The sequence below is a fragment of the Haplochromis burtoni genome, unplaced genomic scaffold (genome assembly GCF_018398535.1).
Source record: "Haplochromis burtoni strain Fernald_Lab_line unplaced genomic scaffold, NCSU_Asbu1 Contig_75, whole genome shotgun sequence".
In the NCBI taxonomy this organism is placed as follows: domain Eukaryota; kingdom Metazoa; phylum Chordata; class Actinopteri; order Cichliformes; family Cichlidae; genus Haplochromis; species Haplochromis burtoni.
The window spans coordinates 346,711-362,851 of NW_024582436.1; the positions used below are offsets into that span (position 1 = coordinate 346,711).

Genomic DNA, 16,141 nt, shown 5'->3' on the forward strand with positions numbered 1-16,141 from the left:
TGGCGTGGTATAAAATCTAACAAAGCAAATACTCAAACCGCAGCTCAACTTAGAAACATCATTTAGCAGCTCAATATATGACTAGAACTAAGAACATAATTGAAACAGAGTGCTGGTTGTACATTATACAAAAAACAAACAAACAAGCAAAACGAGATACACTTAAGACAACCCATAACTTTAAATTGTAAACACCAAGAACCAAAACTGCAGCTGTTCTGCTCCCTTGTATCATACTAACTATCTGAAAGCAAGTTAACATGGGTGTGGAAAAATAGCTGATTTAATATTTATTGGTTTAACAGAGGTGAAACTAGCGCAAATTCCACTTTACATGCTACCTGCTGCACCACCAACATTTTGATGGTGCAGCAGGTAGCATAACATGCAGTCCATAACAGTTATTAATAAAGGCAAAACGTTAGGAGTATCTTTAGCTTGCAGGGAACTAAATGTCACAGCATTTAGCCAAGTGTGCTATCTGTAAAGCCAGCCATTAACTAACTATCTGCCAAAACAGGGACGGTGGGTTACTTTCATGACGCACGAAGAAAAAAAAACATACTATCATGTTTTGTTTGTTTTTTAACCACAGTAAAACAAAGTGATATACAAATTTAACAACAGCCATAACTAACGCTAGCTCTCTATGCTAGGTGCAACTGGGGCCTTTTGGAGCGCCCGGCTTTGAAATAATAGTGTTATTTAGCGACATTATTAACGGGTAAATCGGTCATGTAATGTCATATGCTCTAAGATGGAATATGTTCAAAATGACACACAGCCCAGATGCAGATGAAGTAAACGGTGACATTACGTAACTGTCGTCGCAAACTAGCGCCGTCAACTACTACTAACAGCTGGTGGTCTAGTTAGTTAATAACCCTGGCTGCTAGCTAGCTGCGGCAACTAACGATGGTTAGCCTGCAAGGCGATCCGCCCAGACAGCACAGCAGTGAAGGCCTGGTCGTCCAAAGCCCACTGCGCTGAGACACACAGGCCTCATCATTCGCTCAGGCCTGACGTTATAGTTCTCTTGCAAACCTCTGCTGCATAGCCGATGAGCCTAAATACGTAGAGAATTTGGTTAAATAGCTAAAACCAATACTGAGAGAATATCGCGTTTCTCCTCACCACTGTCGACCATCTGTGTTACCATAACGCCATTTGCAAAGTACATTAGTCGAGCTAATAAGAAGTAATCTAAACAGTTAATGTTAGCCAGCCGTTAGCTTCTGTTTAAGTAAATGTATTCACCGTAGCTAACCTTTCTGTTTTGACAAGCGGCTTGCTGAGATGACTCGACAAGTAATTAGTGTTCAACCCATAAAATTATAATTTTCCTATTCAACTCAATGCCACTTCGTGGCCATTTTAGCTTTCTGGGATAACGCATAAAATGTCAGTGACAGTGGAGGCGTCTATTTCCTGAAATTTAACTCACTGTTCTGACCCGTATCGCCTAACGCTAAGTTCTAACTTAGCTAAAACAAACTGAAAATAACATATCAGAGGCCCGGGTTATAGAACAGGTTAGCTGCAATGTAGTTTTGATAAAGCCGCTGTAATAAAACAATTAACAACTCTGGGTGGATGAAATTTAAATTCGCCAACATGTAAACATTAGACGTTTAAAGGAAATGTTCCTTCTCAGTCTTTAAACAGGACCATTTGCAGGTAGCTAGCGCTAGCTTGACTTCAGTGAATCTAGCGGGATGAGCTAGGCAGCCTGCACGTACTGTCAGGACTATGAATTGCAATTTAATCGCATTGACATTGTCAAAGATTCAGTAAGCAGTAGCTAACAGAGAAAACGCCATCAGCAAGTGAATAACACCAACAATCCAAAATGCTATAATGTTACCTTTCATGCACCAACAGCTGACGCTAGTACTAGCAGTAGCCAGCTAACAATCACCAGCCAGCACAGCGAGCTAGTTGGCTAACAACTCACCAGGAATTTGATATGACTTCCCCTCTATTCACGGGCTACGTCCAGCCTTGAACGATGGTGTCGTCGTGTATTACATAAACGTGGCCTATATCAGTGACAGTTTCACAGGACACAAACCTGTTACTAGAATGATCTAATTCCTACGTTTTTTTCCTCTGCTTCTGGGTGTTTTTCCTGCGTCACCGGCGCGGTAACAGCCCCCCTAACTCTATCTAGTCCGATTTCTGGGGCTTGTCACTTCGGTCCCAGCAGTCAGTCACAACTTGATTCAGTTCAACATGGCGGAAGCGCAGTCGGACACAAATGCAGCTCACTAAAACAGACTAGACGACTGTGTGAACTCCAACAGTCAGCGATGTCTGTAAGCTAGTTTGCACCACAACCGAGCACAGCTCAGCTAACACAACACCCGCTGAATGGAAAGCGAATAAAACCCCTTCTCGATTCTGATAACTCACTCCAGCTCCGGCATTGATATCCGATCCATAGTTTGAACAAAACCAGGCGGAAAAAAGCCGAGCGGTACGATGCACTTGACTATATCGCCTCCTATCGCTTGGGGTGGTCATCAATTAAAAAGTAATGACAATGAATAACAGAATGCGAGCAAATTCAAACTTGAGCACTTACCAAAGAAGGTACAGTACTGTGCAAAAGTCTTAAACCACCCCTCATTTCTTTAGATTTTTCACGGTTTGTTCAGTTCTAACAAGCTTGAAAGTCGATATTTGGTATGATCACTTTTATTCTTCGACACAGTCTGAACTGTCTAAGGCAAGCTTAGCTTTCATGTCATTTCTGTCTTCTCTGGAGACCTAGTCTCAAAGACTACTTCGGGAATAGTTCTTCAGGCATCTTGAAGGACATTCAAAGCTCTTTTTTTAGATGCTAACTGCCTTTTCTTCTGTTCTCTGTCAAGATGATCCCACACTGCTTCAATACTGTTGAGGTCTGATAGTGTTCTGTTGTGCCTTTGTCTATGTAGGTATGCTTTTACTGCATTGGGAGTGTGTTTGGGATCACTGTCATGTTGAAGAATTAAGCCAATTAGATGCTTTCCAGATGATATTGCATGGCGGATCAAAATCTAATAGTACTTTTCTTCATTATCCCATCAATTGCAACAAGCTCTTTAAGCACACTGGCTAAAATGCAGTCTCCAAACCATGACAGAGCCTCCACCCTGTTTTACAGTTGGCTGTAGACACTCAGTCTCTCCTGACCTCTTCTGTACATACTGGTGATGAGTTCAAGCAAAAATTTCACATTTGGATTCATCGCTGCATACGACCCACTGCCACTGATTTCCAGTTGTAGTGTAATTTTTCTTCCTGTTTCCATTCATGAAGAATGGCTTCTTGATAGCCATACATAAACTGAGATCATTTCTCATGAGGCTTCAATAAACAGTAGACAGATCAACTGAAAGGTCAGATGCATCTCTCACGCCCTGTGTCAGATCTTTGCTGGATCTTTTTCTTAGATATTTTTAGGCCTGCCACTTCTTCTTTTGTACTCCACTTGTCCATTTTCCCCAGATTTTTTGAAGGACGCACTGCATAGCAAGCTTAGATATGGCAAGTTTTAGAACTACAAACATTGAAAGGCTTTCAGAATGCCTGGGGAACTATTGCTTAAGACCGCTTTAAAAATGACAAGAAAGTCTGGCTTTTTGGAAGGACAATGTGTGGAGTGGCTCAAGACTTATACACAGTACACTGTGACTGAAGAGAATTCAAATCAAGAAACATTTTTGCAAATGCATACTTCATATATTAAAAGTATATTCAGGCCTGGTTCCAGGATCTTTTAAATGTTATGGCAATGGTAGGGACCAAGAACCAGTGAAAAGGAGTCTGAAGGAAATTTAAACAAAAAATCTGTCAGAAATTAATACAGGACTGAAAATTGAGTTGGAAAACACTGAACAGGTTTTTTCATACACCTTTACAGTGCCCTGCATCGTAAATGTGTACGTGAACAACACATTAGCACAAGACAAGATTTGTATAAGTTAACAGCCCGCATTGTGAGCAAAACAAGGATTACATTTGTTGAAATGTCATCTTTAAACCCTTGGTCTAATAACAATATGGCTGTTTAATTATCTGGCCAGTCTTTCAAAGGTCAAGGCAGCAGACCAGCCGATGAATTCTCTGATTACCTCCACCCCAGTACACATGATGTCACGTTAAATAGCATGAGAGATGGAAAATTACAAATTTAGAAGAAGAATTCAGATCCCTCACATAAGTAAAAGTTATATTATAGCTATATTACAGTGTAAAATCATAAAAGCAACAGTTGCAGGCAGTAGAAAGGTTTCTTCCTTGAACTTATAATTTGAAATGTTAGCCTCGAATATGCAGGATAGTAATTTGAATAAACAAATTAATTTATCAATATAAGCACCACATTCGTCACAGTTTTACTGTTGCATTCGAATGCCAATAATGGGATAGCAAGATATACTCCAAACAAGCACCGCAGGGTATTTTTCCATGGTGAGGGTCAACCTTGTTAAGATCTTAACCTTAACTAAAACAGCAAACAAATCTCACAGGTTTGTTTCCAGTTTGATCAACAGCATACTTCTTTCTGTTTTGTCAGTGTGCACTAATGCAGCATTCTGACCACACTGGTGCTGCATGCAAAAGAGGTCCTGGTAAGAGAGATGTAGATGCAAGTAGGTGAGGAGAGGTAACAGTAAATTACAGAGATAGCTTATAAAATTATCAATATAGCTGTAAGCAGCAGTGAGGGGTAAAAGCAGTTCAGCAGGGCCCAGTTGCCATGGCAGCTTGACTGTGTAGCTGTAAGCACTAACTGAAAAAAAAGGGGGTCATTTTTTATCATGCTGTACAGGCCAAGTGATGAAAGATGTGTTGACAACTACAGGAAGATGTTGAGAGAAAACACAGAAATCAAAGCATGAAACAGCTTAAATGACCCCACCTCCAACGTGACTGCTTCACTGCTGTTTAAGCTGGCTTTCACAGACAAGGCGTCTTGAAGACTCACCTGATAACATTTGTGTGCTCTATATGTAAATTGTCTGTGTGTGGCTTAATGCAAGGGATAAGGCATATAAGGTTCAATAGCTACATGCATATGCACCTCAAACTTTGATGCAGAGTGCTCATACAGTGCTACCTGTTTGTTATAAACAAACAGACTAAATTGCAAAGTAGAACAGAGTATATTAAATATGCGATCCAACTTCTTCAGATTCTTTATTCTGTATTTAGTGATGAGTTAAAGAAAACGTCATTGTGGATACAAATTTTGGTGACCATTAATTTATATAGGGGCTGTATGCATGTGAGAGAATATAAATAACAGTTATACTCAATTAGATGGTGCACAAAATAGAAGAACAGATAAATATACTGACATTTATAAAATGTTTATAAGTATAACATATACATGTGTATTATCCATATACAATTATATGATCAGATATCCCCTGATGTTGTTCCTACTTCATCACAGCATTGTTGTTTGTCTGGCCATTCGGTTAGCATTAGCCAAGAAGTAAGCTAATGCTATTAAAAACTAGAAAAGCTACAGGATTAACCTAAATTTGGCTAACAGCAAATTGATAATATATTTGTTAAATTGCATACATTGATAAATATAACGCTTTAAATTTTGTACATTTTGTTTCAGAAGATAGTTTTATGTAAACAAAGCTTCTTTCTTTTTTTTTTTAATTTTCCCACCACATTTCAAAGCTATGACATCACAACAACACGATTGGTCAGTTGTAACGTTGATCCTGGACCAACATTTTATATGATGATGTAGGCACAACAACAACATGGAGATAACAGATACACCTATACTGCATATGCGTACATATGTATAAAAGCGCTTTTGTGTTTAAAGGGAGTAAACAATAAGATTGTAAATGAGGACATTGCACATTAGCACATCTGCAGACTATGAAATGTACAGGAAAAATGGTGATTATATAAACATCTGGATATGTAAACATTTAGAGTTAAACAGGAGAATATTGCACATTATCTAAAACATTTAAAGACTGTGAAATGTTCATAACGTAGAATATATAAATACATTTATAAATATGAGATTATTTAGGTTATGTAAATATATTTGTATTTCTGAGGGATGTAAACAAGGAGAATTGAGCAGAATAATTTTGGCATTACCGCTATAAATAAGCTATTGACAGATCAAGTTCATGTAATAGATATTAGGAAGACTCTATTTATCAATCAGATATTACGAGTTTAATAGGTTAAATGAGTAGTATTAAACAGCGTTGTTTTAGTAGAATTTGTCAGAAACAGAAAAGGGAGACTTGTTCAGAATGCGTTTCTTTGTCATTAATATTTTTTTTTATTATTATTATTAATTATAATAATTTGAGACAAAGAATTGCTTTCAAGCTGAGCCTGTTAACACGAAACATTGTGCACAGTTTTCACAGTATTGTAGCAGATGTCAAACTCGTGCTTTTGCTCTGGAAACAAACACATAGACTGTGCGGTGTCCCTGTTTGTCGTTCCTCTAAGGTCTTGTCGGGGTTTTCTGTCCGACCGCCTTCTAGGCGATCAGACCCGACAGAAAAGATGGCGGCTGAGCGGCACTAACTGTTCTCTATAATGAGTTACCAAATTTTGTCTATTTGTTGAGTTTTCTTCTGGACAAGAAAAACGAGTCCGTGCGGAGAACCTCATCTGGGCAAGGACATTTTGAGGGACAGAAAAACTTCTTTTCTGAAGCAGTTAGCTGCTACAGCAGTTTGGTGTAGCAGCTCTGGCTTCGGCGTAGCTAACGAGTCTGTCTCGTCATTGTAAAATGGCTCCGGTGCAGATCGGCTCAGACGGGCCGCTCGTTCACGTCGGAGGTATGATTGTTTCGGGTCCACAGGCACCAGCGCTCGGTGCCCCGGGTACACCGGGGGTCCGACTCAGCATGCTTATTGAGTTTCTTCTCCAAAGGACCTACCAGGAAATCACCACACTGGCGGAACTGTGAGTAGCATTTACTGCTGCAGGCCTCAGAGCTAAGTGATGTTGACCTGGCGGGCTAACCTTCTAACTTGAGTAAACTGTGAGGATGTTCGTCTTCCAGATGCTAAAAGAAAGCCTAACAGGCTCATCAAACTGGGACCAACAGTTTTATATTTATATTCAAAGGAGCAAAAAGCTTTAACAGTAAAGACGATTAGCACAGCAGCACAGGTAACTGCTGATATGTTAAGAGCGTACATGTAAACAATACATGGCTATAGGAATATAGAGCCAGGATCGGTGATTATGTTTGGAGATGAATATCTGATTGCTCCCATAGAGTTAATATATTAGTACCCTTTGACCGAAATACTATTATGAATAATGTTTTCATTGTAAAGAGCAAGGATACATAATTTGATCATTTGACAGGACATAGGTCTTGAGTTCAAGAGCTTAATAAATGATGCTTAAAGATCTTTTGTTGCTCTTCCAGGCTGCCAAGAAAAACAGACATGGAGAGGTATGTTTGTTTTCTCACATTTCATTCATTCATTCTCCTTTATCCACTCACACATTCAGTTACTGTGTCATATTTTAAAACCCATAACAAAAGACTGCTGTTCCCACCTTAGGAAAATCGAAATCGTTCAGTTCGCCAGCCGGACTAGGCAGCTGTTCGTCCGTCTCCTGGCGCTGGTGAAGTGGGCGAGCAATGCAGGCAAAGTGGAGAAGTGTGCGGTATGTTGTGTGTGTGGATTAGTACAATTATTATTAACATTCATTCTGGTCATCAGAGCACTAAATTAAGTTATGCTGAACTCTCCATGGTAACAGATGATCTCCAGCTTCCTGGACCAGCAGACCATCTTGTTTGTAGACACAGCTGATAGACTGGCATCACTCGCCAGAGAGGCCCTGGTGCATGCTCGTTTGCCCAGCTTTGCCATCCCCTTTGCCATCGATGTGCTCACCACTGGGTCGTACCCGCGTCTGCCCACCTGCATAAGAGTAAGTCTTGGACTTCTTTCCCTGCATGAAATGATGGATGTAGCTAAAACTTGCTCTCTTAAAGCTTTTTGGTATGTGAGCTCAACTGTTTCTGTGTCTATTTGCTTAGGATAAGATCATTCCTCCAGACCCCATCACCAAGGCAGAGAAGCAGACCACTCTGAACCAGCTTAATCAGATTCTACGACACCGCCTTGTCACCACAGACTTGCCACCTCAGCTAGCAAATCTCACAGTCGGTAAGCAGTTTGTGTGGTGTTTTAACTGGCACCATTCTCATGTCTTAATCAGATTATTTTCATCTGTGCTGAAAAGATCTTGTGTGTGTGTTTATGTAGCTAATGGGCGCGTAAAGTTTCGTGTGGAAGGAGAGTTCGAGGCCACCTTGACCGTGATGGGGGATGACCCTGATATTCCCTGGAGGCTGCTGAAGTTAGATATTCTGGTGGAGGACAAAGAAACTGGAGGTAAAGGGACAGGGGGGCACTCACTCACTCCAACACAACCTGATTGATAATGTACTCGAGTGCTAATGGACTCAACTGGTTTGTCTTTCTGTCACATCCCCCTTCCCGCTCTATTGTAACAGATGGCCGAGCCTTGGTCCACAGTTTGCAGGTGAACTTCATCCACGAGTTGGTCCAGGCACGTCTTTGTGCTGATGAAAAGCCTCTTCAAGACATGTACAACTGCTTGCGTATCCTTTTTTTCCTTTGTATTTAACCATACACATGCACATTTACACATACAGAAAATGTGTTTGCGTGTGTATGTCCTGCCTGCATCCACTTGGCTTTTATCCCAGTCTGCTCTCAACTGCTGCAGTAGGGCGGGAGTGTGTGTCGGAGCATATAGAGTATTGACCGGTCAAGCAGATGAGTGTAGAATTCCAATGAGAAACACAGCTGCAGGAGTGAATCCTGTGTAGTCCCCCCTTCACTAAAACAGCCTTTTGTTAATGACAAGGAAAGAGCAGCACTGTTCTGACTATAGCGATGTCACCCATCCAGGTCAGGTGCTTCAGTATTTTAACCTCCCTGAGAGATGTGGGCTTGTTAAAGTCACAGTGAAGAAAATAGTCCTTTTCTTTGTTCAGTTTTCTGCAAAATACAAGTATTATGTTGTCAACCTGAAAATCACTTGAGCGAGCATATGTTTAGATGATATCTTGTAATAGTGCCGATTTGTTCCCATGTGTCAGACAGTTGTAAGTCTTTGGTTAAGTGTAGCTTAAATGCAGAGAGAGGTAAAAAAAAAACTGTTAGTGAGCAGTATTCACACTTTAATCAGAGTCCTTAATCAAGCATGCGAGCTGAGCACAACTGTGCTTATCACAATGCTAATCAGTACATCTCTGCTCCGCCTTTTTCCCCCAGCATGTCAAAGAGCAGTCTGTATGAGGCACAGATACCTCTTTTACTACTGGACTGTGTGTTTTGAATTTTAATGGGAAGATGGGTACATCACTCTACCTCTACCCACCTGGCCCGGTATTTTCCCACGGTGTGTTTTCTTTAACCTCATTGTTGCCAGACTCCTTCTGTTTGTCGCTACAGCTAGAAGTGCTCCACTCTCAGACTCTGATGCTGATCAGAGAGCGCTGGGGAGACCTGGTGCAGGAGGAGAGATACGTGCCAGCGAAATACCTCACACTCTCTGTTTGGAAGTAAGAGCTCATAAGCGGCCCTCACATGCGTGAACACATGAACAGTCACACAGAGAGAGGCTCAAGCTGACTTTTTTTTTTTACTGTTTCTCCAGTCAGCAGGTTTTGGGTAGGAAAACGGGTACAGCATCAGTACATAAGGTCACTATCAGGATCGACGAAACAGATGGATCGAAGCCATTACAAATTTCTCATGAACCCCCTCTCCCTGTCTGTGACTCCAAATTAATGGACAGAGCAATGAAGGTGAAATGCACACAAATATCAGTATTTTCACTGTTTTACAGTACAATTACCTTCCAGTTTAGTATAACTTTTCCCCCTCTCTACTTTTTTTTTTTTTTTTTTTACATTTTAGATTGATCACCTGTCAGTGGAGAAGCTTTTGATTGACAGTGTGCATGCCCGGTCACATCAGAAGCTGCAGGAACTGAAGGCAATTCTAAAGACCAGCAATCCCAGCGACAACTGTATGCATCCACTCCTCATTTTTTATTTATTTATTTATTTTTAATCCCTTCAAACGTGTTTATTTAGCAAAGCCTTTCAAACTTCTGTTTCCTTCTATCAACTGCAGCCAGACTTAATCAGCAGGCTGCAGATAAGACTGATGAGTGTTTGTGGTCATGAGTTAAAAAAAACTTAGAGAGGTTGCCGTTCACACATCCTTCATTCTCCTTCTGTCAACTAGTATCTGCAACCAGTCCTTTGAGTCATTCGCAGTGAAAAGATGTACACTTAAATGTTTGTTTGTTTGTTTGTTTATTTCAGCATTCATCGAGACTGCTTTACCTACACTTGTTATTCCAATACTTGAGCCCTGCGGCCGCTCAGAGTGTCTACACATTTTCGTAGACCTGCACTCAGGCATGTTCCAGCCAATGCTGTATGGGTTAGGTAAGCTTGTGTTTGTGTTGTATTACAATAGGAACATGTATTTATTTAATGGTAATGTGGATCACATTATTAGAATGAGCCTACACCTTCAACCCTTTGTTGAAGATAAAACCCTAGGTGTGCTTTCTTTCTCTCTCTCTATAGATCAGTCCATATTGGATGACATTGAAAAGACCATCAACGATGATATGAAGCGCATCATCTCATGGCTTCAGCAACTGAAGTAAGTCCACATCAAACAGAGATACAAGTCAGAGCAGTATATCTTTACAGCTAACAGAACAAAGTGTTGTTAGCACACATTAAAGATACAAATGCACAAAGGAGTCAGTAGTAGGAGATGGAGTCTGACGCCTGACTGTAGCTTGTCAGAGTTGACTAATTGCAGTCAGTAGCAACACTTGGCTCAGCTGGTGGGATGATGGGTGTTGAGATGAATTGTCTGTGTTGTGAGTCTTGCACGAGTGAACAGTGATTGGTCAGTGAGTATCAGTTTCTGCAACTCAGCTCTCATGAAGACTGACACTTTCTTTCTTTCTGGCCAGGTTCTGGTTGGGAGAGCAGCGCTGCCGGCAGTCTGTGAAACACCTTCCCACTGTGTGCACCGATGTCCTTCACCTCTCCAACTCAGCTTCTCACCCCATCGGCAGCCTGTCAAAACACAGGCTCTTCATCAAGCTCACGCGGCTACCGCAGTACTACATAGTGAGTTTTTCAGCCAGTACATTACCGACAAACGTTGAGCTCGAACAACTCTGTTACTTAGATTTTTATATCCTCCTTCCAACTCTGAATCTTTTCCTCACATCTATTTTTTTTGTTTTGTTTTTAGATAGTGGAGATGCTTGAAGTGCCTAGCACTCCCACAGCGTTGCAGTACAAGTACTCTTTCCTGTCAGTGTCTCAGCTGGAAGGAGATGATGGGCCGATGTGCGCGCAGCTTCTGCAGCATTTCAAACCCAATCTAGAGCACCTTGTGCAGGACTCGACAACAGGGAGAGGGGCTCAGCCTGGGACTAAGAGAAAGGTAGCTGCACAGACTGCTTTCATCACCCACTCACACACTCATTTTCTTATGTGTGGCATGGCATTGCTAGGGAAAAACATTTGTGGTCAGTTGGACACTTAAAACTGCAATTACCGGTATGTCCTTTCAGTGTGGGCTATTTATTTATTTATTTTGTTTCTGTTATTCTGTAGATTGTTGGAGACCAAGGGGAGCCAGAGCCAAAAAAGCCTAAACGGTCTGGAGAAATGTGTGCCTTCAACAAAGAGCTGGCTCACCTAGTTGCAATGTGTGATATCAACATGCCTTTTATTGGCCTTAGAGCAGAGGTACTTCAGAGTGCTTGGATACTTTGAATCATTCCCACATGTGGTGATTAGACAAGCCCAGTTTAGTGTTTTCTGGTTGATGCTGGATCCCTTTCTCTGCCTTTTAGATGTCCAACATGGAGATTCCAAATCAGGGCGTCCAAGTGGAAGGAGATGGCAGCAGTCATGCAATACGTCTAATAAAGTAATTATAATAGAGACACATATTGACACAATTTATTTTAATTAAAGTGTTATAAACTGTAGGAAAAGTGAAAACTCCACAGTGACTCCACGGTTTATTGGGCTTTCTTTTACAGGATTCCTCCCTGTAAAGGTGTAGGAGAGGAGACCAGGAGAGCTTTAGAGCGTTCCCTACTGGACTGCACCTTCCGCCTGCAGGGCAGGAACAACAGAACCTGGGTGGCTGAACTGGTGCTGGCTAACTGTCCTCTTAACAGCACCCATAGTAAGGAGCAAGGTGCACAGCATTTACAAAGTCTTATTTATATACTTTGATTTAGTCTTGAAACAACTGTAGTATTAGTATTTTTATGGATGTTGTGTCCAAATTAGATGGCAAAGACAGCAGCTGTAACTCCATAAAAGGCTCTAAACTGGAGCAAAAAAGAATAAAATGTGTTTAGTGTTTGAGAGCAAGGAATCTGTATTTTCTTCATATACCAGCTTCTAAACAACCCCATCTTTTTTGCTGTATTAGCCTCCACGCGACACGTGTATCTGACCTATGAGAACCCTCTGTCGGAGCCAGTGGGCGGGCGGAAAGTGGTTGAGATGTTCCTTAACGACTGGAATGCCATTAGTCAGCTCTACCAGTGTGTCCTCACCTTCTCTCGTGCACTGCCAGGTGAGTGCATGTTTTTTTCCGGAAAGTAAATCCCAGATTTGTATTGTCACATGTACACCTGTTTAACGTAGCTGCACATTATGATTCCCCCCCCTCTAGAGATGCCATCTCATTTGAGTACCTTCTCAGAGGTGCGGCTGTATAACTACCGTAAGCTGGTGCTGTGCTACGGCACCACCAAGGGCAGCTCTGTCACCATCCAGTGGAACTCCAGCACTCAGCGTTTCCACCTCGCCCTGGGAACTGTGGGGCCTAACTCTGGCTGCTCCAACTGCCATAATATCATCCTCCATCAGCTTCAAGAGATGTTCAACAAAAACCCACAAGTGATGCAGCTGCTACAGGTATACTGTGACCCAGTTACAAAATGTAACCACGGAATGAACACATGCACTTTTTGGAGCTGGATTAAGGGACGATTTGAAGTTAAATAAAATCAAAAGGATGTGATTGGATTGCTTCAAACATTGGGTGTGGCTTAGTGAATGCAGCAGTGTCGTATTACATGCAGCACTGTGGTGCCGTTGAGTTGCAGTGCTTTACCCAGACCTTCAAAAGCTGTGCGTTTAGTCCAGGTGGAGGAGAAATACATCAGACTGAACCATATTTATTTCTTTTATCAGTCGTACCCGATTAAAATCCAAACCCACACTGCCCACTGTGACACTGCTTTGCTTATGGAATTGTATTCAAGTTAAAGATCTGTGCGATAAGCCTCCGCACTCCTGAACCATTAGGCTGTAGTACAATATCTCACACTTTATTATACTTAATTAAAAAAATAGAACAGAAACTGAGGATCCGGAGAGTAAGGGTTGATCAGTATCTAGGATTTTAGAATAACAGCCAAAACAAAGGCATATTTACCTACCAAAAAAAGTTGCCCAGTCTTCAGCGAGGTAACTGCATGCACTGTGACTGGATGGGGCTGCTTCAAAATGTGCCTTAGGATCCTCTAATTTATTTATTATTTTAAGATTTCTTCAGCATTAAAGTAATCCACTGCCAGTTCTCAGTACTTTGGCTGATACACCTTTAAAAAAAATCAGCCGTTGATTCTCCAAACTTTTTTTTCCAAATTGTAATCCTATACTGTATAAAACAGTGCCCACGTTGCTGACATGGTGTAACTGAATTTAGCAGTTAAAACTGAACCTGCCAATCAGAGAACACTTACTTTGAAAGTGACCACTCACATTACTTCCCTTCCTTCTTTGAGCGACGCCCCTCAAACTGTCAGGTGAGAGTCATTGACGAGGAGAATTCAGGTTTGAGAGCAGAGCTGCTGGTGAAAGTGAAACCTGCAGCACAAGCCAAGTAGACACTCTCGTGAGTGTAATACTTGCTTTGCGTCCTGATTTTACGTGTGAGGAACTGAATTTTGCGGGTGGCAGCGAATGAATAATTACCTGAAATTAATGTATTTGCTTTTTGTTTAAATGAAAAAATGTTTTTAATTTTTACATTTTCTTTCTCTCCAGGTCCTTTCAGACACACAGGCTCCTCTGAATGCAATCAACAAGCTACCTACGGTGCCCATGTTGGGCCTCACCCAGCGCACCAACACTGCCTACCAGTGCTTCTCCATCCTGCCCCAGTCACCCACACACATCCGACTGGCGTTCCGAAACATGTACTGCATCGACATCTACTGCCGAAGCCGTGGAGTGGTTGCTATCCGAGATGGAGCCTACAGTCTCTTTGACAACACTAAGATTGTAGAGGGCTTTCATCCTGCTCCAGGATTAAAGGTATGCCAGACACACTGGCACAGTAATAATGTAACAGACAATATGCAGCAGAAGTCCTTTAAGCTTAAATTATTAGTTGAACTTCCACACAAAAAGTCATTACACTTGAAGCTGTCATTACAAGCATTGTGACCTCTTGAAAGGACACTAAATATTGGGTGCTAAATATTAAACCACTTCCTGGACCATATTAGCTTTCCTTACTGTAAAGACTAGAGAAAAGGATGCCCAGCCCAGCTCTGCTGCAGGGATACGCTAAATTATCACTGTTTTTGTCTGACTCTTGCCAAGCACACAAATAAGCCAGTTTCCCAGATGTTGAATGACTTTAAAATAGATTGAGACATTAAAATGGATCCAATTCAGTGTACAGGTACGTACTTCTTAATTTATTCTCTCTCTTCTTTCTAGACATTCCTAAACATGTTTGTAGACAGCAATCAGGATGCTCGCAGGCGATCGGTCAATGAAGATGACAACCCGCCTTCACCTGTGGGTGTAGATGTTATGGACAGTCTCATGAACCAGTTGCAGCCTCAACCACAACCACAGACTATGAGAGGTGGTCCGGGAGGAGTATATCCTCCCCTAACTTCACCGCCACCCAATTATTATGCTAACGTTACTCCCTCACCATCCATGATGCCCACCCCATCACCAGGTATTTGGACCTATTGTACACTGATTGCTTAATTGTGCCTGTGTGAATGTTGCAGTAAAGTGTTTGTGTCATATAAGCTTGTTAAGCTGCCATACAGCATTGTTTTCTCACCACACATTGTGTCATCAGCCACCCCGCTGACTTATGCATTTGTTGCAATAGCAAATTATGCAAAAAGAATGCGATTGCACAACCATGTGTGCCCATTTTAATTTTGTGAAACCATGCGATCAGTTGTTTCTCTTGCAACATGCACACCTCGCAGCCAAAAGGGAACAAAGCATGCGTTTAGTCATGCTCCTTCCATTCCCCTCCATCTCAGCCCGCCAGCCAGAGTCTACAGCCCTTCCGCCCAGCTTTAGCTTGTGTGCACATGGAGTGAGTGTGTGTAAAGAGTACTTGTCATCTTTAGTCTGATGAGCCCTTTGATGTGTGTGCGTGTGTGTGTTGTGCGGATGTGTGCAGGGAACATCCATGCCTCTGGCTCCCCTAGTGGAGCTCTAAGGGCACCCTCTCCTTTCGGGCCAACCCCGTCCCCGTCTTCTTTGGGCATAGCCATGGGCCAGACCAGCTTTGCCAGTCCCCACGGTAAGCAGCAGGATAAATACTGGCCTGGTAGTAATTTTGTTCTGCTGGGCATGGGCTGGAGCGGGCTGGACTGAATATCTTTTCTAGGCTGCAGACATTAACAGACATATGACAAATGGTCTACACAGCACGGGCACACAGTGGTTTATTTTTCATTCATCTGATTATGTTTATTGTTGTATGAGAAGTGTTATTGTGATGGTGATGACTGACTCTCCTTTAACCTAGGTGTTTTAGACCCCAGCTCTCCATATGCCATGGTGTCTCCCACCAATAGGAACCAGTGGCCAGGTTCACCCCAGGTCTCAGGGCCTTCTCCTGGGGCAAGGATCCACGGCATGTCCCCTGGCAACCCTTCGTTGAATTCACCCATTCCTGACCCGAATTCTCCACGTGCTGGGTCCAGTAAGTACTGCCTCACATTGTCTTTGTATCCTTGTATTTAAAGA

General features: G+C 42.0%; 2 protein-coding genes across 13 annotated transcripts in view; one reads left to right on the top strand and one right to left on the bottom strand.

Moving 5' to 3' along the window:
• Window positions 1-2,524, bottom strand: part of usp9 (ubiquitin specific peptidase 9) — a 36,566-nt gene extending 34,042 nt beyond the window's left edge. For 5 of the 10 annotated variants that reach the window (XM_014337954.2, XM_005935841.3, XM_005935840.3 and 2 more), the window contains exon 1: window positions 1,955-2,398. The gene's annotated coding sequence lies outside the window, so the exon portion shown is untranslated. The other 5 variants (XM_005935833.2, XM_005935838.3, XM_005935835.3 and 2 more) reach the window with 5 other exon arrangements.
• Window positions 2,525-6,512: 3,988 nt separating this feature from the next.
• Window positions 6,513-16,141, top strand: part of med14 (mediator complex subunit 14) — a 19,487-nt gene continuing 9,858 nt past the window's right edge. The window contains exons 1-23 of one of the 3 annotated variants that reach the window (XM_005935829.3): window positions 6,513-6,957; window positions 7,433-7,459; window positions 7,572-7,677; window positions 7,774-7,947; window positions 8,057-8,186; window positions 8,286-8,414; window positions 8,537-8,644; window positions 9,481-9,613; window positions 9,709-9,859; window positions 9,972-10,083; window positions 10,385-10,510; window positions 10,655-10,733; window positions 11,056-11,215; window positions 11,343-11,537; window positions 11,711-11,845; window positions 11,953-12,029; window positions 12,145-12,305; window positions 12,546-12,692; window positions 12,792-13,036; window positions 14,174-14,443; window positions 14,855-15,104; window positions 15,570-15,692; window positions 15,921-16,097. In XM_005935829.3, the coding sequence (XP_005935891.1) occupies window positions 6,782-6,957; window positions 7,433-7,459; window positions 7,572-7,677; window positions 7,774-7,947; window positions 8,057-8,186; window positions 8,286-8,414; window positions 8,537-8,644; window positions 9,481-9,613; window positions 9,709-9,859; window positions 9,972-10,083; window positions 10,385-10,510; window positions 10,655-10,733; window positions 11,056-11,215; window positions 11,343-11,537; window positions 11,711-11,845; window positions 11,953-12,029; window positions 12,145-12,305; window positions 12,546-12,692; window positions 12,792-13,036; window positions 14,174-14,443; window positions 14,855-15,104; window positions 15,570-15,692; window positions 15,921-16,097 (3,391 nt within the window). In that variant the 5' untranslated portion in view covers window positions 6,513-6,781. The remainder of the gene's footprint in view (window positions 6,958-7,432; window positions 7,460-7,571; window positions 7,678-7,773; window positions 7,948-8,056; window positions 8,187-8,285; window positions 8,415-8,536; window positions 8,645-9,480; window positions 9,614-9,708; window positions 9,860-9,971; window positions 10,084-10,384; window positions 10,511-10,654; window positions 10,734-11,055; window positions 11,216-11,342; window positions 11,538-11,710; window positions 11,846-11,952; window positions 12,030-12,144; window positions 12,306-12,545; window positions 12,693-12,791; window positions 13,037-14,173; window positions 14,444-14,854; window positions 15,105-15,569; window positions 15,693-15,920; window positions 16,098-16,141) is intronic. The other 2 variants (XM_005935830.3, XM_014337960.2) reach the window with 2 other exon arrangements.